Below are 24,739 nucleotides of genomic sequence, written 5' to 3' on the forward strand. Positions count from 1 at the left end.
TAGAGTAGCTTAGTGTGTGTAGTGAAATGTGTGTGTAAGTGACAGAGTGAACATACAAAGTTTGTAGTCATGTGGATATTCGATGATCCTTTTCAAATTCGTCTACTTACACTAAATTATGTTTGTTCCTTACCTGCAAATAAAATAATGTGTGGTTGATGGGCCACTTACTTCCTTCCTATTACACTATGTGAGCCTAAAAAGGGAGATGAAAAACTGAGTGCTTTGAGAAAGATTTCAGATGCAAGCCCAGGATCGTCTAAAAGACGCAAGGGAAGCAGGGGCTACTCCCTTTCTTTAATAACACAAGTTCCTAGTCCCAATGCTAATGAAGTAAAGATGCTTTGGTTAGTAAAAAATATGAGTGAATTATGGGCCACTTACTCCTTTGCTAATTAAGCTATGTGACTTGGATAAAATAGCAAAACAAATTGAAAAAATGTGTGGATTATTGCCACTTACTTTTCCCCGTAATTAAGCTATGTGTGAAATGTAAAAATTTTTAAGTAAAGGCTAAGTAATTGCCCTTCTAATACTGATTATTAAAACAATCTGAACTATATGGAAAAAAATTGCAGAGGTGAAGGCAATTCACTAAAGGTTGCCAGTCACCCACGAAAGAAAAATTACAATGATTGTTTTTGTTCTTTGTAAACTGTGGGGTTAGGCTCTGCACAAGCGAGCGAACCATGTGTCAATCTGCAAGAAAATGATAAGTGTTAATCCAAATTATAGATATTAAGAGTGAGAATGATTATAAGCAATATGCATTATCAATGTTCTAAATTTAAACTTATATGATTAAAGAACAACGTATTTTATAAATGATACTATACTAGAAATAATTTGACTAAAATTTACAATCTCACTAAAACAAATTAGTATTGAAGAACTAAAGGCAAAATTTATACCTTTACCATAAATTCAGTTAAATTAAATGACATCCTAAGCAATAACACAAGGCCATGTGCAAGAAAATTAAAGTAGAGTATAAAGAAGTATCAGAGTACTTTGTAAAATAAATGTAGAGATAAAAAATTATACTAATTATATGTTATTAGTCAATCCAAAATGCATTATCTAATATTTTTTCTCAAAACTTTGGAAATGAGTCGCATACTTATGCTTGTGCTCATAATTTTGAAGCAGAAAATATTCAAATAAAAGAATTATATTTTTTGAGGCCTAGTTTAAAGAGATAATTATTTAGTATGACCCGTAATGAAATTGTAATGTTCCATCATTTAAATTATATATTTAAATATGATATAGATTTAATACATTAAATTTTTTATGATATATTCCATTAAATAAATTCAATAATCTAAAATTATAATTATCTCAATTTCACACGGTGAATTAAAAAATCTTAAAAAACAAAAAATCTGATTAAATATAAAAAAAACAATGCATCAAAAAAATTATGATGCATTCCATTAAATAAACTTAACAATTTAAAATTATAATTATCTCAGTTTCACACACTGAATTAAAAAATCTTTAAAAAATAAAAAAATAACAGCATTAAACTACATTTCATATTAAAATTTATAATGAATTATATAAATATCATTAAACTCATCATAGAATTTAGGTAAAGAAATAAAAAATTAAAAAAAGAAACAACTCGTAAAATTTAATAATTACCCTTTTAATTTTGGACAATCTTTTACAGTATTTAACTAACGAAGGAGGAATTGCACACTATGAATCCTTAGTATCCTATCCATGTTGGAGAGGGAAATTTTTTTTTTTTTTCCAAATTTCTAGCACTGTTTTTTTGATTGGTCCTACTGATGGGGATGAACAAAAATGAGTCTAATCCTATATCCAATATAATTCTATGTATAGTACTCAAAACTGTCAATGTAAGAAGTGTATGTATGAATTTGGGGTAGTACTTTGAAAAACTGAACGCATTGTTCTTTGTCTTGTAAACTTAACTTGATTTGTCTGTAGATCTTCCAGTGTACCATCCACCATAGTTGTAGACTTCTAGTGCCAATAGTAACCCAAAAATGTCTTTGCACCATCCACACTAGGGAAATAAGGTGGTTCAAAATATATCTGACGCAGGGCATCACAAGCACCTAGATATGATGGACCCTTCATTTTAATGCTACCCATGGCTGTTACTACCAGCTGCTGATATGAGAAGAAAAACCTTTTCATTGCGGCTTCTATTGCCTGGAAGGCCAACAGAACATGTATTGTTGCAACATGATAAGCACCTGAAGTGTTATGTGAGCGAAGTCCATGTGAATGAAACAAATGCATAAGTGCCTCCTGGAGCCTTGGTCCACCCTTTGGATCAACCTCAACACCCATGACTTTGGGTACCAGATGCCTTAGTTCCTTGCATGCATTTGTAAGGTCTCTAAGGGGGGCAGACCGAAGGCAATATGCGCCTGCAAGCGTACTAGTGATGCTAATTGCCAACTGGTGTTTAAGGCAAAGGAAATCATCTGGGTCCATCACTAGAAGCAAATTCACAATTTCTGTGAGCATGTTCCACATCCTTTCAACCATCCAACAGTCTGTGGATGCTCCTACAAAATCCCCAGAATCTATTCTTTCATATACTCTGTGCAACAATTCTTGGCCTACAAATACCCAGGCCTCAAAGATCTGGAGGACATTGCAAAGTTTGGCATCTTCTGGATTATGGAACTGTTTATGTTGTTTTAAAGAGTGCAAATATCTTGGCTTGCAGATTCTATCATATTCAAGAAGAGGCTTACCTGACATATTTGGTTCCCCCAGACCTAAAGTGAAGGGAGTCCTCTGCATATGGCCTTCAATGGCAAGCCATATTCTAGAAACCATAGCTTCAGCGCTTTTCCATGTACCCAAACGAGGAAGTAAGCTCTCTTCACTTGTTCTACTAACCACAGGTAAAGCACCAGGTCTCTGCCATACCTCATGGAAAAATTTCCATGAGAGAACACCACTACTTACTGACAACTGAAGAGTGGGAACCTGCTTGTCATTTTCACAAATCATTGAAATCAACTCAATCTGGGAACTAATTAAGGATTCAAGCCTTCTCTTCCATTCCTCTTTGTCAATGTAAGTCCTTGTGTCACAGAGGACAGACGAAACAAACCGAAAAGTAATCTCCAATGACTGTAAGGCAGCCTTTACCAACCCCTCTCTAGACCAACCAGGCCATTCCTTGAATTTCCACATGGCACTGAGCTCGGGGAGATGCACATACTGCTCGTAACCCGCACACTCCATGGGGGAGGGCTCTATGGATTCTTCAATAAAGGCAAAATAGGATGCCATTTATTTACAGGACATATTTTTTCCCTGCGAACATAACCAGGAGAGTAAAGACACTAATGCTCTCCATATACCATAATCTAAAATGAACAACATAATAATAGAATAAACACTAAAATCCATTTTAAACACTAAAATTTTGAAAACTGCAATAGAATAAAATGTTCTTAAATCCATGATATATTTAAAAAGTTGTATATAATATGTTACTGGACAGAAAACATATCTATTTGTTGCAACTCAACTTTTTCTGTAGATGATAAAAACTCAACACATAAATAATGAAAAGAGTTAAATAATGTCAACACATATATATATATTTTTCCAGTTAACAAAGTGAATAGATATAAGCTAAATATACGGTGGTTGGTCTGTTGGCACTTAAATTCTGAGCACCTTACTGTTGCACATCCGGCAAGGACAAAGTCTGTAAGTGCTTTCATCAACTGATTTTAGTCTGAATATCTAAAGTGTTAATATTTAATGTAAATAATGTCAACTCTCATTTCTTTACTTCTCCATTTCTTCCTATGACATCAGATCCTTCTGCTGTTTCCATGTGTACCTCACTTCTTTATTTCTTCATTTATACTTATTAGATCAAATTTATCTACTGTTCCCACTGTGTATATATACTCACAGTGTTAATAACTAAACAAATTCCTTAACAACAATATTCCACATTTATTAGACTATGCAATTGTTTTGTGATTTTTTACTATGGTTTTCCATTTCTCCATCCAAACAGATGACACCAGATTCATCTACCGATTCCACTGCGTATAATATACCTACAGTATTCATAATTCATTTGTATAATATAAAATTGAATGAAATGAGGATCATTAGTATAATATAAAATTGAATGAAATGAGGATAGATGATTTGCTGTAAGATTTTGCGGATATAGGAAACACGAATACTTATTAACCAAACATTTAATTGAAAATTTTTACGATCCTAAAGCAGATTTTTGAGAAAAACAAGTCATTAGGAGAAAAATTTGAATCCTAACAAAATTATAATTATATTCAAAAATTTAAATCTTTTTTTATCAGGTTGGAAAAAATAAATTAATAAAAATATTTGAGTGAGGAAAAACTTCTATCTATTTAGAATCTTTAAATGCTTGCTTACTGCATTTAAGCGTTGACTTCATCAAAACCCTAATTTTTTTAAAATTCATCTAATCCAATGAAACTTGAACCTTTTATTAATCAAATTCCAACCAAAATAAGATTTTCAGAGCCATTTGGCTTGGGAATACTCCTTATAATTAACCGTGACCAGGACCGATGCTTGTGAGAATGATGAACAAGATTCTTCATGGCACCACATTCTTGAGGAGTCAGATAAAATTTATTCGGAACTGTGAGTCCAGTTGCGATCTAAATTTGGCCATATATTACTGCTCCAGAATAAATTTGCTATCTTTTACGAGACAGTTTGGCGGAGTGAGCAAATCGAGTTGTAATCTCTGAATCTTTAAAATATATTTAAATCTTTAAATCAATAGAAACGTGTTTTGGAATCTGTGCTAAATCAATTACAGATCATTAACCAGGGAAGAGTTCATAAAACATGAAATGTCGTTGGGAATCTATTGGAAATGCTAGGGCTTTGTCGCGTTGCATATGGCTTTTTAAAATACGGCTTCGAGGCATGAAAAGGATGTGCACTAACCTTGCGAAAAGCAATTTTCGATCACCAATGGCCAACTGCATATAGTTTCAAACTTTCAGTAAAAGCGCCTCTGTTATTGAAATTCTGAGCTGTATACATCTGATAGGAATTCAATCGCTATCAAGCCCCCAGTTTCATCGACGCCAATTATGAAGGAAATCATGGATACGTTGGTTGAGGTCACCAGAGAAGTGAAGAAAGAGGTCACCAGAGAAGTGAAGAAAATGGCTGAAACTTTTGACGCCTTATTGAAGGCATTGTTGATCAATGACTTGAATTTGGCAAATGGCAATTCCTGATCCTAATATTGACGTCTTTTACCTCTTAAATTTTGGTATCAATAATAGAATACTTGTAATGATATATAGCATATAGATATTTGGATTTACAATTGAGATCATAAACGGGGTAACGCAAGATTCTTGGCTTCACATCAGTAACGTCTTTAATTTTGGTAATGATAGTCACCATAGTCATTATAATGATGTACAGTATTTGGATTTTTGCAAGAACCGACAAAGCGTCATTTTGGTTTGTACACGCAGAGGTGTGTATGCTACCACCTTTTGGTTGTGCTTGTTTGTGGTCTTTATATATTTATGTAAACAATTTGCTGGGCTATCAATTTGCTGTAACTTAAACTCAAGAGTGCTTATATTCATGACTATCAAAGTTCGACTGTATGGGATCTGAAATACATCTGATAGGAATTCATAAAACCGCAAACAAGAGTACCTGTAACACCCTGAACATATAATTTTCATTGTATCAACCCTTTTCACAGAACCGCAAAGGGGAAAGCCCCACGTTTTTCAGTAGCTGTTTCATGAATTCTATATTATGGTTGTATGCAGGGGTATACGATAATACCTGTATACGCGCAAGACAGAGGTCGAAAGAGCGTTTGAAATCTTTCGTCCTCGAAGCGCTGCATGCACTGAATCACCTTCTGTAACCTCTTTGTTCGCCGGAGTTCAATGGTTGTAACCTCTCCTTTGTTCGCCAGAATTCAATGCGTGAATTGTCTTGGAGTTTGAATTGCCGGGAGTTTGAATTGCCTGGAGGATGGTTGGTACCATTCATAAATGCCGTAAATGTGCCTCAGTTTGGTGAATGTGCCTCATCAATACGCGAGAGTGGAGGCCAAAGTGGAGGCGGGCAGGGTCGATGGGCAGGAGCACGGCAGACGGCAGAGTCGCCGGAGTTGCGTGCCCTGTAATCGCCAGAGAGGTATGCATGTTATGATGCATGGTCGAACATGGAAGGGCCCCATGACGTCAAGGAGGATGTCTGCCGCTGTCAGAGGGTGTAAGGACATAGCATTAACTTTGTTATGGAGGTGGAAATAGGAACTGTCGAGATCTCATGAGAGAAATTAAGGATTTCATAGGCCATATGAAACACATATGCCCTTGAAGTGGAGAAGGTCGACATCTTTTATGTTTCACCTACTTTGCAGTAGTCTTAATTAGACTATTATGAAGTGCATATTGCTCCCCTCTTAGAATGTCACACACCCATGTGTCATGATTTAAAAAAATAAAAAAATAAAAAATAAAAATAAAAAATTGATTGAGAAATTATGATAGTAAAACAAATATTACTATCGGTAACAAATATTTTTATGAGACATATTAATTGGCAGTAATCTTATGACATTAAATAACCATGGCGTAATCCATCCAAACTAAGTCACACTTTTAAGTATTCGAATTTTCTATATGTATATATCCAACTGTTAATAAACTATAACTTAACTTTCACACCATTAAACATTGTCGTATCCACTGTACTCGAGTCATTTATACTCCATGGTGTGATTAATTGATTACTGCATTAACTCCTATTGGGCATCACGACAGCCCTAGGCTTGGCAATAATGTATCTTCGGAGTCTTCGAAAGCTATACAGCTAGTCCTTCGACCTCAGGAGCAGCTCCTCATCCACGATTGCCTGGCGTTGAGTTGTATCGGACGATGGCGGGTAATCTCTCGATTCTATGCATTTGTCGTTGCATTTCCTCCTTCCTCGTTTAGTCATTGTGCATCCGGCAAGGCACTATCCCATTTGCACAAGTAAACTCCACAGAAATTTCCTCTGGTATCTTGTTTGGCATAATTTTCACAGTTCTTAGGCTTTTCATTGTCCTACAACCTTTCTAAGTGGATTGATTTCATACAGTTTCTCCAACGTTTCTGTTCAACTCCCTGCTACGAGGAGGGTTTTCATACATATCCTTGTCCAGGTAATGTTTATGCTCAGTGCAATAGTTTTTGTAACTTATTTGATTATTTTTCCTTTTAAAGAATTGCATAGTATAACCCTGTGTTATTCTTCCCCAATAAATCTGGAGGGTTTAGTTATTGTTCAAGATTTGAAGCGAAATGTTAGAGCTTAAGTCCACTCAGCTAATAGAGTGTGGCGGAGAATGGCCAAGCCCAACTACCGAGTATTGAGTTTTCGCCCAACTGTATTTCATCTGGGTTTTTGCATAGTAGGGTTTTGGTTTCATGGAAATGAAATTCCTTTGTGGGAGAAACTGTTAGCTCGACCTGGAATGTGATATTTAGACTTATACTCTAGTTGTAAGAGTTTCTATGTATTAAGAGCTCATTGGTTTTCAAGTTAACCTAGACGTTTGTGGTTGTAATATGTTTTGAATGAAAACCCTTGGTTGGCAGCTAAAACCCTGGCCCAGACTTAGTTCTCGCCTTTCTTGATAACAACCTCATACAGGGTTACTGCTTTTGTTGAGGAGGCACGCCTTTGATTTCTATGTGGCCAGCCTTCTTGGAACAATATATAATTCTTGTTTAAGTGTTATTGAATTTTCCAGGATGAACTTTCGGTGTAATTATTGTTTGGTATAAATCTTATGTTTAATCCTCATAACAGGGATTAAGGGTCTATTCTACTTATAACTCGCATTCGCATATAAATTTAGGAGTCCGGACATGCGTAACAAGATTGTTTAAATGTCACCTGACTTGTTTTTCTTTTCTTTATTGTATCTGTAATTTATAATTCCAGAAGGATTGTTTCACTGGTTTCTTTCTTTTAACTAGTTCAAGTATAATACAAGATTTCTTCTATGTTCTGTTCTAGTTTCGTAATTCAGATACTCTACCTGAAAACAATGTTTGTGCACCGGGTATTTCTTCCCTTATTCTATGTGAACTAATGATAGATTGGTTTATTTTTCTTCTTTTAAATAAAGAATAAACTTCTTATATCAATTTTCCTACTTCGAAATTCAGATAGTTATTTTTTTAATTCAGGATACATAGAATTGCATATATGCTATTTATACAGGGTAATGAGAACTACCCCTTCTATTTCTAGAGCAACTGCTCGTCAAGAAAATTAGACAAATTAATTCCTAGTACAATATAGTAGACCTTCTACCTATACAACACGAGATTTTACTTATCTGAGTTTGCAATAACTTCCAGTTTTTAATCTGTAACCTGACCTTAATTTGTTTGCTGCTTTTCCTCCCAACCGCAAGACCGGCTAATCAACTTGTCTCCCCCCAAGCTACTTCTCACATGCAGGATTTTCCTCTTAAGACTACAATTTTTTTTTGGTTGCAACTATTTGGTCCTAACCAAACTTAGTTCTAGGAACTCGTCTGACATTTCAGCACGATGTTCTCCTCTTAGTGCTTCCCTCTTTTCCTCTTATTCCGATCTCAGGTACAAAAAATTACCCTCTTGATCTTTTTCCTAAGAATAAATCTCCAAGGAAATTAGTTAGGATGGGTAAGTACCAACCTAACCACCTGACATGTAAGAATATGTAACTGTCATTATAACAACATTTTCACTGTCTGCATAACTTAATCACAATAATAATTATATAAACTTATGGTAGTATTTAGTTTGTTTAGCTACAGTAATTTAAATATTTACAATAACTGGGGACATCACATCTTCCCCCCCCAAAAAAAAATTAAACATCATCCCAATGTTTCTCTATGAGAAATAGTTTTGGAAAAGTCTTCCTCATAAACTGTTCATCTTCCCAGGTGGCCTCCTTTGGCCCAAAGTGCTGCCATTGCACTTTAACTTGGGTGATAACTCGTCTTCATAGCATTACTTCTCTCTAATCAAGTATACCTAGGGGTTCGACCAAGAACTCGCCTTTCGGTTCGACCTATACACAATAGAGAGAAAACTTATTTTAGTTAGTCATTTCCTTTAGTGTTCAGTCTTACATCTTATTCATAATATATCTTGTTCTTAAACAAATCTTCTAAGTTACATGTATATCCTGCCAATTGATTATATGGTTAGGATCATAAATGTATTTTTTTAATACAGAAACATGAAAGACATTATGCACATGAATATGGCTAGGTAAGGCAAGCTGGTAAGCCACCGGCCCAATTCAAGCCAGGATTTGGAAAGGACCACAGAATCGGGGTGCTAACTTAGCACAGCCGCTCCATTGCAATGTACTCTTTTTAGCTCGCACACGAACATAAACATGACCTCCAACTTGAAATTCCCGTAAACTTCTTTTCTGATCAACGAAATTCTTTTGTCGGTCCCGAGCAACCTTTAAATTAGACGTATTATTTTAACCATTTCCTCCATTTCTTTTAACATGTCTGGTCCTAGCATCAATTTATCCTCTGGGCCGCCCCAACTCAAGGGTGTCTTGCACTTACATCCATATAATACTTCAAACGAACTCATCTATAGAGATGTATGGTAACCGTTGTTGTAAGCGAACTCTATCAAATGTATGTAATCCTCCCATTTAGATGGTTGATGCATTACGTAAGTTCGCAGCATATCTTCAACTATTTGATTTACTCGCTTGGTTTATCCATCTGTTTGAGGATGGTAAGCAGTGCTGAAGTGCAGTTGTGTGCCTAAGCCTCCAAATAAGGCCTTCCAGAAAGCTTATGTAAATTTTACATCACAGTCAGAAATTATAGTCTTAGGTATTCCATGTAATCTAAAAATGTTTTGCATAAATATGTTAGCAATTTGTACAACCTTGTAGGTTGACTGCACTAGTATGAAGTGAGCATATTTTCTTAGCTTATCTACTACCACCATGATTGAGTCGTTCTGATTTTTAGACTTAGGTAGTCCCGTGATAAAATCGATGGAAATGGTTTCCCACTTCCATTATGGAATAGGCAATGGGTAGAGTAATCTAGCTGGATGACGGTGTTCTGCTTTCACTTGCTGGCATTCCAGACAACGAGCCAAATACTCAGCTACTTCTTTCTTCATACCAGGCTAGAAAAATTCATTCTTAAGTGCAGTAATTAATTTCTGGTAACCGGGGTGGCCTGCATACAAAATTTTATGATATTCATCTAAAATTAAATTTTTAATATTTTTTTTATTAGGTACATATATTTTCCCTCTATAAATCAATGTACCTTCTTGATTTACCTCATAACCCAACTGTTGTTCATTGTTGTTTAAAATTTTAGCTTGTTGTCATAAAAATTTATATTCCCGATCCTGGATTGATGCCTCTCTAATCTGCTCATTAAATGTAGTTCATGATTCACTGCAAGAGACCTCATATATACAGTTTACCTTCCCACTTAAGGCATCCACGACTCGATTCTCCTTTCCTTTCAAGTGCTTGATTTCAAAATCAAAATTCACTTAAGAAGTCGACCCAGCGAGCTTGCTTAGCATTTAAAGTGGGCTGCTTAAAATAGTTAGTTAAAATACGATGATCAATCATTAATAGAAATTTCTTACCCATCAAGTAATGTCGCCACATCTTTAATCCATGAATAATTGTGTTTAACTCTACGTCATAGGCTGAATATTTTTGTGCGTGCTCCTTAAGATTCCTAGACTCATAGGTAATAACTTTTCCCTCCTGCATTAGTACGCCACCTACACCTTCCTTCTTGGCATCTGTACAAACCACATAATCTTTGTTCGAGTCAGCGATGCTCAAAATGGGCACGGTGGTGAGTAAATGCTTAAGTTGTTCAAAACTTCTTTGACAATCCATGGTCCACTTGAAAGTTTTTCCTTTCTTTTGTAGAGAGGTAATGGGGTATGCCACCCTAGAGAAACCTTCAACAAACCGCTTGTAGTATCCAGCTAGACCCATAAATGATCTAATATCAACCACATCTTTTGGTACTGGCCACTCCATTATAGTTTTTATTTTCTCTGGATCCACTACAATTCCCTCCTTGGTAATGACATGTACTAAACACTGGATTTGTTCTTCAAAGAAATCGCACTTGTTGTACATGGTGTACAATTGATGTTCTCCTAAAACCTACAAAACAATACGGAGATGTTCTTTATGTTCTTCTATATTCTGAGAATAAATTAGTATGTCATCAATAAAAATCAACACAAACTTATCCAGATACTGATGGAATATATTGTTCATGAGGCACATGAAGGTCACGGGAGCATTAGTTAGTCCAAAGGGCAGCACAACAAACTCATAGTGCCCATAACGAGTTCTAAATGTTGTTTTTGATATGTCTTCTTCCTTTATCCTAATTTGATGGTAACCAGAATGAAGGTTGATCTTTGAGAACATAGTCACACCTTTCACTTGATCAAATAACTCATCTATACGAGGTAAAGGGTATTTATTCTTGATAGTCAATTTATTTAATTGACGGTAATCCATGCACATTCGCAAGATTCCATCCTTCTTCTTAACAGAAAGCACCGAAGACCCCCAAGGTGATACACTTTGGCAGATATCAAGCAGTTCTTGTAGCTGCATTTTTAATTCTGTTAACTCCGGTATGCTCATGCAATAAGGGGCTCGGGATATCGGGGCATCTCTCGGAATCAACTCAATGGTGAAATCTATATCCCTCCTTGGAGGAAGTCTCGAGATTTCTTCAGGAAACACATCCGGAAAATTTTGCACCACAGGTATATATTTTAAAGAAACAGATTTCTCCTTTGAATTAGCATATCCTACCTGTATTGCATAAATTTGGTAGCATTTTCTGATACATTTTGTTAATTGAGAGGTTGTTATAGGTCTTAATTCCAGTTGTCTTAGTATGCCCTGAATTTCCTGCCTCTTTCCCTCTTCATCCATATAGTTAATGGTTTTGGTTTTACAATTAATGAGGAACAAGTGTTTTTCCAACCAGTCCATGCCTATTAGGATATCATACAATCCTAGGGGTATCACATTCAAGTTTGTCATAATAGACTGACCTGCTAACTTTAGGGGGTAGTTGCTAACTTTGGCTAACACCCTTCTTTTTGCTCTCGTGGCTAGTTGTACTAACCAAGGATTCTTAAACTTAACAACTTGCAAACAACATTGTTCTACTACTTTGGGACTAATATAACTCAAAGTAGCTCCTAGATCAATTAAAATAGATATAGTTCGATCGAAGACTTTACCTTCAAATTCTATCATGGTTGGTTGGTATTCTGCCTGATGGTCTTCAAGGGCAACATTGATTTTAGGAATACTTCTTGCCACTTCTCCCACAGTTGATGCTTCTTGAATATGTGCAACCTGATCAGTTCCCTTGTGGTATGGACAATTTTTGACATAATGTGGTCCTCCACATCCCCAACACTATATTGGAGGTCTAGCTGCTACTTCCACTTCAGTTCTACTCGACTGCTCATTTGTTTTGGACTCACTTGGAAGTTTGAATCTAGGCTGATTTCTGTTCATATTCCTGTTTGCTTGTCCTTTATGGGGTCCCTTGTTGACTATGGCCTTATTTCCCTTGTTGTTAGAGGTAAACTTAATCCCCTTTTTGTCAGCCCATCTCTTTCCCACATCTCCCTTTTGCCTGTTTTGTTGATAGCATATTCGAGCCTTTCGTATAACTTCATCCATGGTTTTCGGGTTATCAAACTCGAGACGCTCTTTCATGAACAACGACAAACTGCTGATAAATCGCTGCACTTTCGCTTTTTCTTCCCATATGTAAGGAACATACTGAAGAAAGGACGTAAATTTTGCTATGAACTCATCCATAGACAACTAACCCAATCGAAGATCGTGAAACTCTTTTGCCTTTTCATCATAAAATATTTCAATTAAATATTTCTCCTTAAAATACTTTTGAAATTTTTCCCAAGTTATGCTCTGCTCATTTACTCCACGTACCGTTTTTACTTCCTCCCACCACAGGGTGGCTTTTCCTTGTAGCTGAAAGATGGACAAATGAGCCTTTAAGTTATGGTCGTATTCATACAGCTGAAAATACTTATTCATATTGATGAGCCAAGCTTCAGTTGCCTCTTCCTGTTCACCATCAAAGAGGGGAGGTTTTATTTTCCGAAATTCTCCTTGTAGTTCTATTTTCTATCTTTTATGTGTTTTGTGTCCTAATACATTATCAAATTCTTCCCCCTGATTCTCTTCATCGCCTTTTGTTTCTACATTCTCGGTTCGAAAAATCTTGTTCGCCAGTCATGTTTCCGTGCTCAAGACTGGGAATTGGTTGTCGTAGGTTTTGTCTATCAGATAGACTCTTCATGATCTTTTCCTGCTCCTTCAATTCTTGTACAATTTCTAACATTGCAATATTAGTATTGCGTGGCTCTTCACCCAACTGTACCCATACCTCAGGATTGGCTTCTTGAAAAGATGTTGGTCCTGTTCTTGTTACAGATCTGTGTGGATCCTCCTCATGCTGGTTGCTTTTCCTTCTCTGTGCACATCACAAATGTTGTTATTCACTTATTTTTCCAAAGGTCTCAACTTTGTAACCTGAGTGCTCTGATACCACATGTCACACACCCATGTGTCATGATAAAAATAATAATTTAAAATTGACTGAGAAATTATGATAGTAAAACAAATATTACTATCGGTAACAAATATTCTTACGAGACATATTAATTGGCAGTAATCTTATGACATTAAATAACCATGGCGTAATCCATCCAAACTAAGTCACACTTTTAAGTATTCGAATTTTCTATATGTATACATCCAACTGTTAATAAATTATAACTTGAATTTCACACCATTAAACATTGTCGTATCTACTGTACTCAAGTCATTTATACTCCATGGTGCGATTAATTGATTGTTGCATTAACTCCTATTGGGCATTACGACGACCCTAGGCTTGGTGGTAATGTATCTCTGGAGTCTTCGGATGTTATACAGCTGGTCCTTCAACCTTGGGAGCAGCTCCTCATCCATGGTTGCCTGGCGTTGAGTTGCATCGGACAGTGGTGGGTAATCTCTCGGTTCAATGCATTTGTCATCGCTTCAATGTCATCGCATTTCCTCCTTCCTAGTTCAGTCATTCTACATCCGGCAAGGTGCTATCCCATTTGCACAGGTAAACTCCACATAAATTTCCTTTGGTATCTTCTTTGGCATAATTTTCATGGTTCTTAGGCTTTTCATTGTCCTACGACCTTTCTAGGCGGATTGATTTCACACAATTTCTTCAACATTTCTGTTCGATTCCCTGCTACGAGGAGGGTTTTCATACATATCCTTGTCCAAGTAATGTTTATGCTCAGTGCAGTAGTTTTTGTAACTTATTTGATAATTTTTCCTTTTAAAAAATTGTAGAGTATAACCCCATGCTATTCTTGCCCAGGAAATCTGGAGAGTTTCGTTATCGTTCAAGATTTGGAGCGAAATGTTAGAGCTTAAGCCCTCTGCTCAGCTAACAGAGTGTGCAAGAGAATGGCCAAGCCCAACTACTGGGTATTGAGTTTTCGCCCAACTGTATTTCATCTAGGTTTTTGCATAATAGGGTTTTGGTTTCATGGAAATGAAATTCTTTTGCTAGAGAAACTGCTAGCTCGACCTGGAATGTGATATTTAGACTTATCCTCTAGCTGTAGGAGTTTCTCTGTATTAAGAGCTCGCTAGTTTTATATTAAGAGCTCGTTGGTTTTCGAGTTAGCCTAGACTTTTATGGTTGTAATATGTTCTGAATGAAAACCTTTGGTTGGCGGCTAAAACGTTGGCCCGGCCTTGGTTCTCGCCTTTCTTGGTAACGACCTCATACAGGGTTATTGCGTTTGTTGAGGAGGCACGCCTTTTTTTTCTATGTGGCCAACCTTCTTGGAACAGTATAAAATTTTTGTTTAAGTGTTATTGAATTTTACAGGATGAACTCACAGTGTAATTATTGTTTGGTATAAAGCTTATGTTTAATCCTCATAACAAGGGTTAAGGGTCTGTTCTACTTATAACTCGCATTCACATATAAATTATGAGTCTGGACATGCGTAACAAGAATGTTTAAATGTCACATGACTCATTTTTCTTTTCTTTCTTGTATCTATAATTTATACTTCCAGAAGGATTGTTTCACTGGTTCCTTTCTTTTAACTAGTTCAAGTATAATACAAGATTTCTTCTATGTTCTGTTCCAGTTTCGTAATTCAGATACTCTACCTGAAAATAATGTTTGTGTGCCGGGTATTTCTTCCCTTGTTTTGTGTGAATTAATGGTAGATTGGTTTATTTTTCTTCTTTTAAATAAAGAGTAAACTTCTTATATCAATTTTCCTACTTCGAAATTCAGTAGTACCGCTTTTTCTTTTTTTCTTTTTTTTTAATACAAGGTAATGAGAACTACCCCTTCTATTTCTAGAGAAACCGCTCGTCAAGAAAATTAGGCAAATTAATTCCTAGTACCATATAGTAGACCTTCTACCTATACAACACGAGATTTTACTTATCTAAGTTTGCGCTAACTTCCAGTTTTTAATCTGTAACCAAACCTTAATTTGCTTGTTGTTTTTCCTCCCAACCGCAAGACCGACTAATCAGTTTGTCTCCCCCCAAGCTACTTCTCACATGCAGGATTTTCCTCTCAAGTCTACAGTTTTTTTTTTTGTCACAACTATCTAGTCCTAACCAGACTTAGCTCTAGGAACCCGTCTGACATTTCAGCATGGTGTTCTCCTCTTAGTACTTCCCTCTTTTTCTCTTATTCCGATCTCAAGTACAAAAAATTACCCTCTTGATCTTTTTCCTGAAAATAAATCTCTAAGGAAATTAGTTAGGATGGGTAAGTACCAACCTAACCACCTGACATGTAAGAATATGTAACTGTCATTATAACAACATTTTCACTGTCTACATAACTTTTTTTTTTTTTTAGACAAATTTCGGTTGCTATATTATGAGCTGAAAAAGGGAGTCAGATCTCCATACATACAATACTTTCTGGATATCTTGGATCAGAGGAATTACAAAATGGGTCCCTTCCTTGATCCTTGTTCTAGTAGTTCTGCCTCTAAAGCTTCCTAAACTACTGTAAATCCTAACATATTGCAAAGACCAAAATTTACAGCTACACAACATATTTAATCTATTTCAATATGACTGATCTGTCTAGCCGTGGACTCTTCCGGATTTGGGTCTGGCTCCATCTGTTTTGCACTGGAGGAGCTGGGGGCATCCTTATTCTTTTTTTCCATCATGTACTGTAGGATTGCAATCGATTCTTCTGCATGACTGCAGCGATTCGCCAAGTTTCTGAACTGCTCATGGAGAGAGGACACTCTGTGCAAAAAAAGATTAATTTCTGCCCTGTATTTCTCATTCAGTATCCTATACTGGTCTTCCATTCTTGCCTCCAAACTCCTGACCTGGTCCTCCATGATGCGCTGCTGCGCCCTTAACTCCTCAAATTCTGCTTGAAGGTCTGCACAATGAAGGCAGTCTTCTGATCGGTCCATATTTGTCTCAGGCGATTTCCTGTTTGAAGTCTCTGCTACTGAAACTCGAGTCTTTTGGGCACTAAGTCGATTATAGCAGGCAGCTACTGTAACTCGAGCAAACTTAATGGATGACCGATTCTTTTGAGTACTAAGCAAACTACAGCGGTGCCAATGCTTACACGGACAACTTTGCTTAACACATTGAAGAAATCTATTCTCTGATGTATAAATAGAATTTAACTGCGCGCTTCGAGGGCGGGGAGATGTCAAACTGAGCATCATGAGATTATTGCATATCCACAGAGTGATCAGCTGCAAATCTCGCATAGCATGGGGGTTCGATCTGAAAGGACAATTCTCACCTGAAGGCTTGTGGCTTCTCATGCTTTTAGGCGAATTCCTGATTGCAAATCTGGGCAAAATCCTACCCTCATGTCCTATTCTGTCGCCGGCACGGGTTCCTTGATCTTTCTCACTGATTCTGTCTGCTGGAGGTCGCCTGTTGTTGACTAGATATGTGAGGATCATGGTAACGGTTGGAGTGTCACGCTGGAATTACAGCTCAGACTGCCAATGGGCCTTTCGCATGCTTTGCTGGCATGCTTATCTGCTTCCTTGTTCAAACTACGCAGGATGTGATAATATCTAACCTCTTCCATTGTCGCGTGAAGGATTTGATTTCGTTGATTTATCTGTTGGAGGAGAATATTTGGTGTACTCTGTCGGTGTGCCATAAGCCGAATAATTATTGAGGAATCCCCGAACACCACTGCCTTCTTTATCCCAAGTTTGATTAATTGGGTGAGACCCTGGAACAGGGCTAGTCCTTCAGCTCTGTTGTTGGAGTTCTCCCCTAGTCCCCATTCATAATGAAGGATGCAGTCTCCGTTTGCATTACAAATAAGGCCCCCTGCACCGGCCAGACCCGGATTCGACTTAGATGCGCCATCAAAGAATAAGCAGAATCTATTGCAGTTACTCAGCCAGTTAGAGAATTCCTCCTCCTTTAATCTCAGTTTCCATGTGCTATTTAATTCTTTTGCCTTTATCCCCCTCCTGCTAGTTTCCTATGCACTGGATATGTTCTCCAGAACGTAGCTGAGAAGATTTCTCTCTTCTATACTGTAATTTGTTGCATCAATTTTGCCGCTGGTGTGGTTTGTAATCGATTCTAGAGCCAACATTTTGGCTTTGTGGCAAATTTTCCTGATGCTGAATCCTTTCTCCTGGAAGACCTTGCCATTTCGTGCTAACCAAATGCGCCATAGAAGTGTGAGTGGTATGGTGTTCCATACTCTTTGAGCCAGTTTGCTTCTTTTCTCTTTCCAAGGGCAGTTCTTCCTCCATTTGTAAATCGTTTCTGCAATGGTGTTCTGGGGTTCCCAGGGTGATTCTCCAATTGAGGCCATTTTCTTCCAACATTCACCGGCAACCGGACATTCTATAAACAAATGCTGCATTGTTTCCTCTAATCTGCAACAGTTTGGGCACCTAGATGGGCCCATTATGCCTCTCTTTCTTAGATTTTCCGTTGTTAATGTTTTCCCTTTCAGAAGCAGCCAAATGAAGAACTTAACCTTGGGGGGTGCCTCTGCTCTCCAAACTATTTTCCAGTGGTTCCAGGGTTCCGGTTGATAGGTGCTGTCACAGAGATATTGATGTCCAGCTTTTACTGTGTATTGTGTTCCAGTTGGATCCCATCGATACCCATCCAACGTACCTTCTTGAACCGGAGCTTTGTTGTGGAGGAGCTTCTTTAGAGCGTTGAGGCTGGTTTCTAACGCATTTGGGGGATCCGGAAAATTCCAGCCTATCCAGGCATGATTGTGGGTGTCCCATTTTGATATTTGGGACAAGTGGAAGAGTCCTTTATCATTAAGCCAGTTTATGACAGGGATTGCCTCTGCTTTTGATCCCATAGGTTGCTGCCTGAGGATTTTGTCTATAGAGAAATTGATACTGTTTCCCCCACCTGGGACCTTAGAGATATTTTGATACATGAATGGTATTGCCTTCTTGCAAAGTTGCCAGATTTTTGTACAATCTCTGTTAGGTATATTAGACTCCAAAAGTTGCTGCCTTGTACAGTTTAAGTATTTTACCTCCAAAACCTTCTTCCACCACACTGAAGGGCTTGTGATCAGTCTCCATACAATTTTTGCTCCAAGGGCCAGGTTGAGAAGCTTTAGGGATCTGATGCCCAATCCTCCTTTTTCCTGAGATTAGATTATATTCTTCAAGCTTACTAGATTGAATTTGTTTTTAACCGTTTTCCCTCCTTGCCAAAGAAAGTGTCTGAGTACTCTTTCCATTTTCTGATGGAAGACAGCTGGAGCATGATATAAAGAAAAACGGTATATGGGGAGAGAAGCAATACCTGATTTTAGGAGAATTAGCCTTCCTGTTGGATTCAACCACATTGTGCCCCATTGCTGCACTTTCCTCTCTATTTTGTCAAGTATCTCATTCCAGGTATCAGCTTTCAAGGGTCCCAAACTTACTGGCATTCCTAAATAGGAGAAGTGGTTCCAGATTAGACTGCAGGAAACTCCAAATATGCTTGCAATACTGTGGATGGTATGATTTGTTGTGTTCCAACCATAAATACAACTTTTTATCTGATTGACTTTCCCTCCTGAGTAATCCATGAATTGGTCCAGTAGCTTTTTGAATCGCCTTGCTATTGTAGTGGATGCTCCTCCTATCAGCAAAGTATCATCTGCAAACTGTGAATGATTGATGTTCTTTGTTCCATGTTCGATCTTGATGCCAGTGATTAATCCTACTCTCCAGTTATAGTCCAAGGCTTGACTGAATGATTCAGCCATGAGGATGAACAGATAAGGAGAAAGGGGGCAACCTTGTCTGAGACCACGGGATGATTGGAAGGCTGTACATGGCCTCCCATTTATCAAGGGGGAGATCCAAGGTCCAGTTATACATGCTGCAATCATAGTGATGAAGGAAGGATCAAACCCAATTTTATGAAGGACAGCATACAGGTAGGAGTGCCTTACTCTATCGAAAGCATTTGCAAGATCCAGCTTTAGAACGAATCCTTTTTCCTTCCTGGTTAAACTCGAGTGGATGGCCTCTTGAACAAGAAGAATAGAATCAGTAATGTGCCTGTTGGGGAGAAAACCCCCTTGATTTTCAGAAATCAAGGAGGGAAGGAGAGGTTTAAGCTTGCCTGCTAATATTTTTGATATAATTTTGTAAGCTGAGTTGCATAATGAGATTGGCCGGAATCTCGAGAAGGAGGAAGGGCGATTTTCTTTCGGTATCAAAGCAAGATAAGTGGAATTGGTGAATCCCCCCATTTTACCTTTTTTCATCACCCAGAGAATCATCTTTAAGAGGTCTTTTTTTATCATTGACCAGTATTCCCGATAGAAGCAAATGGGGAATCCATCCGGTCCTGGTGCTTTGTCCGGATGCAAACTCCAAATGGCTGCTTTGACTTCCTCTTCTTCTACTTCTTTCATAAGATTGCTGTTCATTTCTTGTGTGACCCCTTTAGGCATATACTGGAGCATGTTTGAGTAATCTTCTGCGCCTTTGTCTTCAGTCAGAAGTTTACAAAAATGCCTGGTGGCTACTTCCTTTATAGATTCCTGGGTACTATATCGGTTTCCATCATTGTCCATTATTGTGCTCACAGTGTTTCTGATCTTTCACACAGAGGCTTGTTTATGAAAATAAGCTGTGTTTTTATCTCCTTCCTGCAACCAAAGTTGCCTTGATTTCAATCTCCACTTTATTTCTTCATCCCTAAGGATTTGGTTCAGCTGTGAATATAATTTACCTTCTTGTTCCTTATTCTGCTGAGATAGCCCTTGCCTTTCAATTCTCTGTTGCACATCCTCTAGATCTTGCTTGATTTTCTTTTTATTCAATTCGTGTTCTTGATAATTGCTCCTTGCCCAGTTCTTTAACGCCTGCCTTACTCTTTTAAGTTTTGTCTCCCAGATATAACTTGGAGACCCCTCTACATAATGGATCCATGTCGTTTGCACCACTTCTTTTGCAGCTGGTATCCGGTTCCATATTGAGCTATATTTGAAAGGTATGGGCCCTAGAGGGCAGTGGCTTTGGAGAGTTAGAGTTATCGGATAGTGGTCAGAAGCCGACACATTAAGGATATTTGAATAGCCTGTTGAGAAAGTGGAAAGGTATGTTATGCTGATAAGGAATCTATCGAGCTGTTCCATGATGTTGCTGATACCAATTCTTCTGTTACTCCAGGTATACCTACGGTTTTTGGGCCTGACATCGACTAGATCATGATCCTGTATTATGGTCTCTAATCGACTTCTGGAAGGATCAGGAGTGAAATTACCTCCCCTTTTTTCATTAGCATGCAGCACTAGATTAAAATCTCCTGCTACAATGAGATTGGAATTCTGGTCCATTTCTATGTTTGCTTTTAGAGTGTCCCAGCATATCTCTTTTTCTCTATACTGATTTGGAGCATACACATTATACACCGTTACAGATTGGCCTCCGGTTCTGCTTTCAAGTGCAGTTCGGATCCAGTTTTGTTGAACATTGGTAGAGCTGCACATCCATTTGTTGTTATCCCATATAGTTGCTATGCCACCTGAGGCTCCTCTTGCCTCACTTATGCTTCCACGGAAATGTTTCTGTTGACTAATTACTCTATTCATTTCACATTGATCTTGCTTTGTTTCTTGTATAAGCATGATTTCGGGGTTCTCGTTGTGGATTAGATCCTTGAGGGCAACTAGCTTGGAGGGGTGCCCTAATCCCCTGCTGTTCCAAGATAGTATTTTCATCATGAGATACTTGATATGTGGAGAGGTGCTCGCCTCTCATGTCCTTTATTGTTGTTTTCTTTTTCCAGATGCCCAAGAATAAAGGTCTCTATTGGTGTTTGAGTGCCCAATGCTATGTCTTTTTGTGCGCTTTCGTCCCTTTGTTGTTTAGCTGATTTTCTTCCAGGTCCTTGCTTTTTTGGAACATCACTGGGCGCTCCATGTTCCTTTGAAGAGCTTCTGGTAATTCTCGAAGAGGGAGGATCAGGTGGGGGCTGCATGGAGGGGGGAGGAGATTGATGAGGCGGGGGATCAATGGAGGGGATGTCAGGGCCCGATTCAGCCTCAGAAAGGATCGAAAAGGGATTGGAAGAAGGAGGTAGAGGTGGATCGGGTATCAGAGAGGGAGGAGAAGAAGGGCGCTGATTGGAGGTTCCAGGGACATCAGCATCCATAGGAGATTTGTGGGGAGGCGATGATTTTTTCTTTTTAACAGATTCCCATTGGCCATCTTGCTCATCATTATCAACATTAACAATTTTTGTGCATCTATTTGCAAAGTGTCCGTATTCGTGGCATACCTTGCATTTAAAGGGTATCTGCTCGTAGTCCAATTGCTGGATATGGCTCCAATCATCCACTTTCAGCTTGATCGCCTCCGGTAGTCCTCGGCCTAGGTCGACTTCCACACAGATCCTTGCGCATGTCTGCATGTTGTCTTTGGGTTCACTGCGATCTATGTATTTTCCCACCGCGTTTCCTATAGCTTTAACTGAATCATCCCCCCAACAGTGAAGAGGGAGATGAGGCAGCCGAACCCAAACTGGAATAGCATTCGGGATATCTAGTTCTGGGTCGAAATCTGGGGTCCATTTGTTGAGGTAGAGGCCCCTGGAGTCCATAAAATATGGTTCGTTCCTGAATATTAGATCTTTGTCCTCCTTTGTCTCGAAATGAAATGTAAAATATCCTCTGCCACAGAATCTGATAGATATTTTACCCTGAATCTTGTCCGCCCAGTTTCGTTCAATCCATCTTTGCACTGTTCTGGGCGACGGCCAAAGGCCTGTAAACTGCCCAATTAGTCCTTTCTCTGCTAGAGAAAGGGCTGCCATGCGTGGGATAGCAGGCGGCAGTTGGACTTCCTGTAATACATCAAGTTTCTTTACAAACTTTGTTGCTGCTGGTCGGGGTCGCTGCGGGGGGAGAGATTTTACCAGGTTGGAAAAGGCCCGTTGCAGATCCGGATCCCCGCGGGGTGGATCTGGAGGATCCATGCTGAGGCGCGGTCGCAGGCAGTCAGGCTCACAGCAATCTCAGGCTCGCGCGCGCAGAGCTTCAGCGATAAGTTCTTATTATCGATCCATCATCTTCCACTGCCTACATAACTTAATCACAATAATAATTATATAAACTTATGGTAGTATTCAGTTTGTTTCGCTGCAGTAATTTAAATATTTACAATTACTAGGGACATCACATAGAATTTCTCACATTAAGAAGCTATACACTTTTCATTGTAGAATAAGTGGTTATATATATATATATATATATATATTGTTAATTTGGAATATATAGTATCAATTTATGCCTATAGTTTATTTGTTTTATATTTTGGAAGGTATTTTTTGGCATATTTTCTAGTGTAATGGTATAATTTGTCTAGAATTTTATAGGGATTTTCTGGAATCACAAGTTTCAAATTGTAAGTTCTCTACAATCTTGAGTTTTTTAGGGTGTTGAATCCATATATGAAGTCAACAACGTATTATAAAAAAAGAAGATAGATTTGACAAAAATGTCTAGACATTCCCTTAATTCATGTAGGGTGCTTATTGTTTTAGAGGTGCTCTCATCTATGTTATGTAAACATTATGACCAAGTCAAATTGCATAAAAATAAAATTTAAATAATAATAAAAAAAAACCTATTTTAAGAAACAAAAATAAAGAATGGACAAAAAAATCACTAAATTTGGACCAATATTAAAAAATGTAGTATGTTTAGACAATGCTTTAATTTATGCATGATGCTTATTGTGTTAGAGGTGCTCTCATATATATGATGTAAACATTTTGACCAAGTCAAATTTCATAAATAAAATAAAAATGTTATAGTCTCTCCATAATTTAAATTATAAAATAAAAGAACAAAATCATTAATTATAATCTTAATTATAAATTTATAAAATTAAATAAAACTATTGGACTTTGCATGGTACTTTTTTCTAATATAGCCTAGGGTTTTGGTTGGTTTTTCCTATGTTATTCTTCTCTCATGTAGCCTATTTTTTTGTCTCGAAGTTGGGTAATACTACTTATTATGCACTTGTTTCACAATTTATTCAAATTCAAATGCAATTTTAACCATTGAAGTGAAAAGGGAAATGGACATAGAATGGGTGCCAAAAAGATATTTGGACATGATAATTGGCAAGTTTGCATATTACCTAGTGGAATTACCCGTGGGGACTATTCAACACATACCCTTTACAATCAAAGAACATTAGAGACTATCTTAGAAGCTATACATGAAGCACGAAGCCATTACACTAGAAAGAGCTTCTAAATGAAAAATGCAACCCTTCAAATAGAGTTGAGGGAAGAGATAGAAAATCAAATAGATCTTCACAACTTCACTAATAATATACCCATGGCAAGATTTGATGGCATTCTTGTCTACACAAAATTCTTGTAGGAGGGTGGGATGAAGCAACTTTTGCGAACTTTGAGTACTTGTGTAAATTCACATATAAGGACAAACTAGAATTGCGGTGGAACATCATGGAAAAAGGTAAAACTTGTATGCTTGTATTGTGAACCTTATCATCAAAACATACAAATGTTCATATGTTTGCTTGGTTACAAATATTATGGGGAGATTTTTTTCTATGTTTTTTTAATGGATGTTTGTAAGGAAATCATGAGGATTTTTAACATCATTGCCTTGATATCGTTGAACATTCCTTGGGATCTATTAGCATTCAAAGGTTAATCATCATTCTTCGTAATGTTTTGCTTTGAAATGTTAGTTATGTGAAAATCCAAATAATTGTAAACATTTGATGAGTTGGTTTTCGATACCTAGAAAGCTCTTGGAGATCAAAGTTGGTCTTTGGGAGGGTTTTCCCATAACTCATGGCAAAGGCTGACCTTTTGCAAGAGCTTTATGAGTATCCACAACCAACTCATAATATATTTTATAGCAAAGTCTGAAAACAATTGTTTGGATTTCCACACAACTGATATTTTGAAGAATGATGATTAGCCTTTGAATGCCAATAGATCCCAAGAAATTTTCTCCAACAATGTTCAATGATATTTGGCCAATGATGTTAAATATCCTCATTATTTC

General features: G+C 37.6%; 1 protein-coding gene and 1 pseudogene across 1 annotated transcript; both read right to left on the bottom strand.

Annotated features, from left to right (window-relative positions):
* Positions 1 to 1,995: 1,995 nt before the first annotated feature.
* On the bottom strand, positions 1,996 to 3,288 carry LOC149145676 (nematode resistance protein-like HSPRO2 pseudogene; annotated as a pseudogene).
* A 16,996-nt stretch (positions 3,289 to 20,284) lies between these two features.
* On the bottom strand, positions 20,285 to 22,662 carry LOC149145677 (uncharacterized). Its single transcript, XM_089452529.1, has 3 exons — positions 21,967 to 22,662; positions 21,479 to 21,870; positions 20,285 to 21,380 (listed from the first exon to the last, which is right to left on the bottom strand). The coding sequence occupies exons 1-3, from the start codon at positions 22,660 to 22,662 to the stop codon at positions 20,285 to 20,287; spliced, it is 2,184 nt and encodes a 727-aa protein (XP_089308655.1).
* Between the last annotated feature and the right edge of the window lie 2,077 nt (positions 22,663 to 24,739).

Source organism: Pinus tabuliformis, chromosome X (assembly GCF_031772625.1).
Source record: "Pinus tabuliformis cultivar Carrire ecotype Pingquan chromosome X, CPIR1, whole genome shotgun sequence".
In the NCBI taxonomy this organism is placed as follows: domain Eukaryota; kingdom Viridiplantae; phylum Streptophyta; class Pinopsida; order Pinales; family Pinaceae; genus Pinus; species Pinus tabuliformis.

Bases quoted from the DNA above. Each gene is read 5' to 3' on its own strand.
- LOC149145677 (XM_089452529.1), bottom strand. From the start codon at position 22,662: ATGGATCCTCCAGATCCACCCCGCGGGGATCCGGATCTGCAACGGGCC. The intron at 21,871-21,966 runs GTATGCCACGAA...TCTGTTAAAAAG, and splicing joins AGATACCCTTTAAATGCAAG to AAAAAATCATCGCCTCCCCA. The intron at 21,381-21,478 runs GCATCTGGAAAA...TTGGAACAGCAG, and splicing joins ATAGAGACCTTTATTCTTGG to GGGATTAGGGCACCCCTCCA.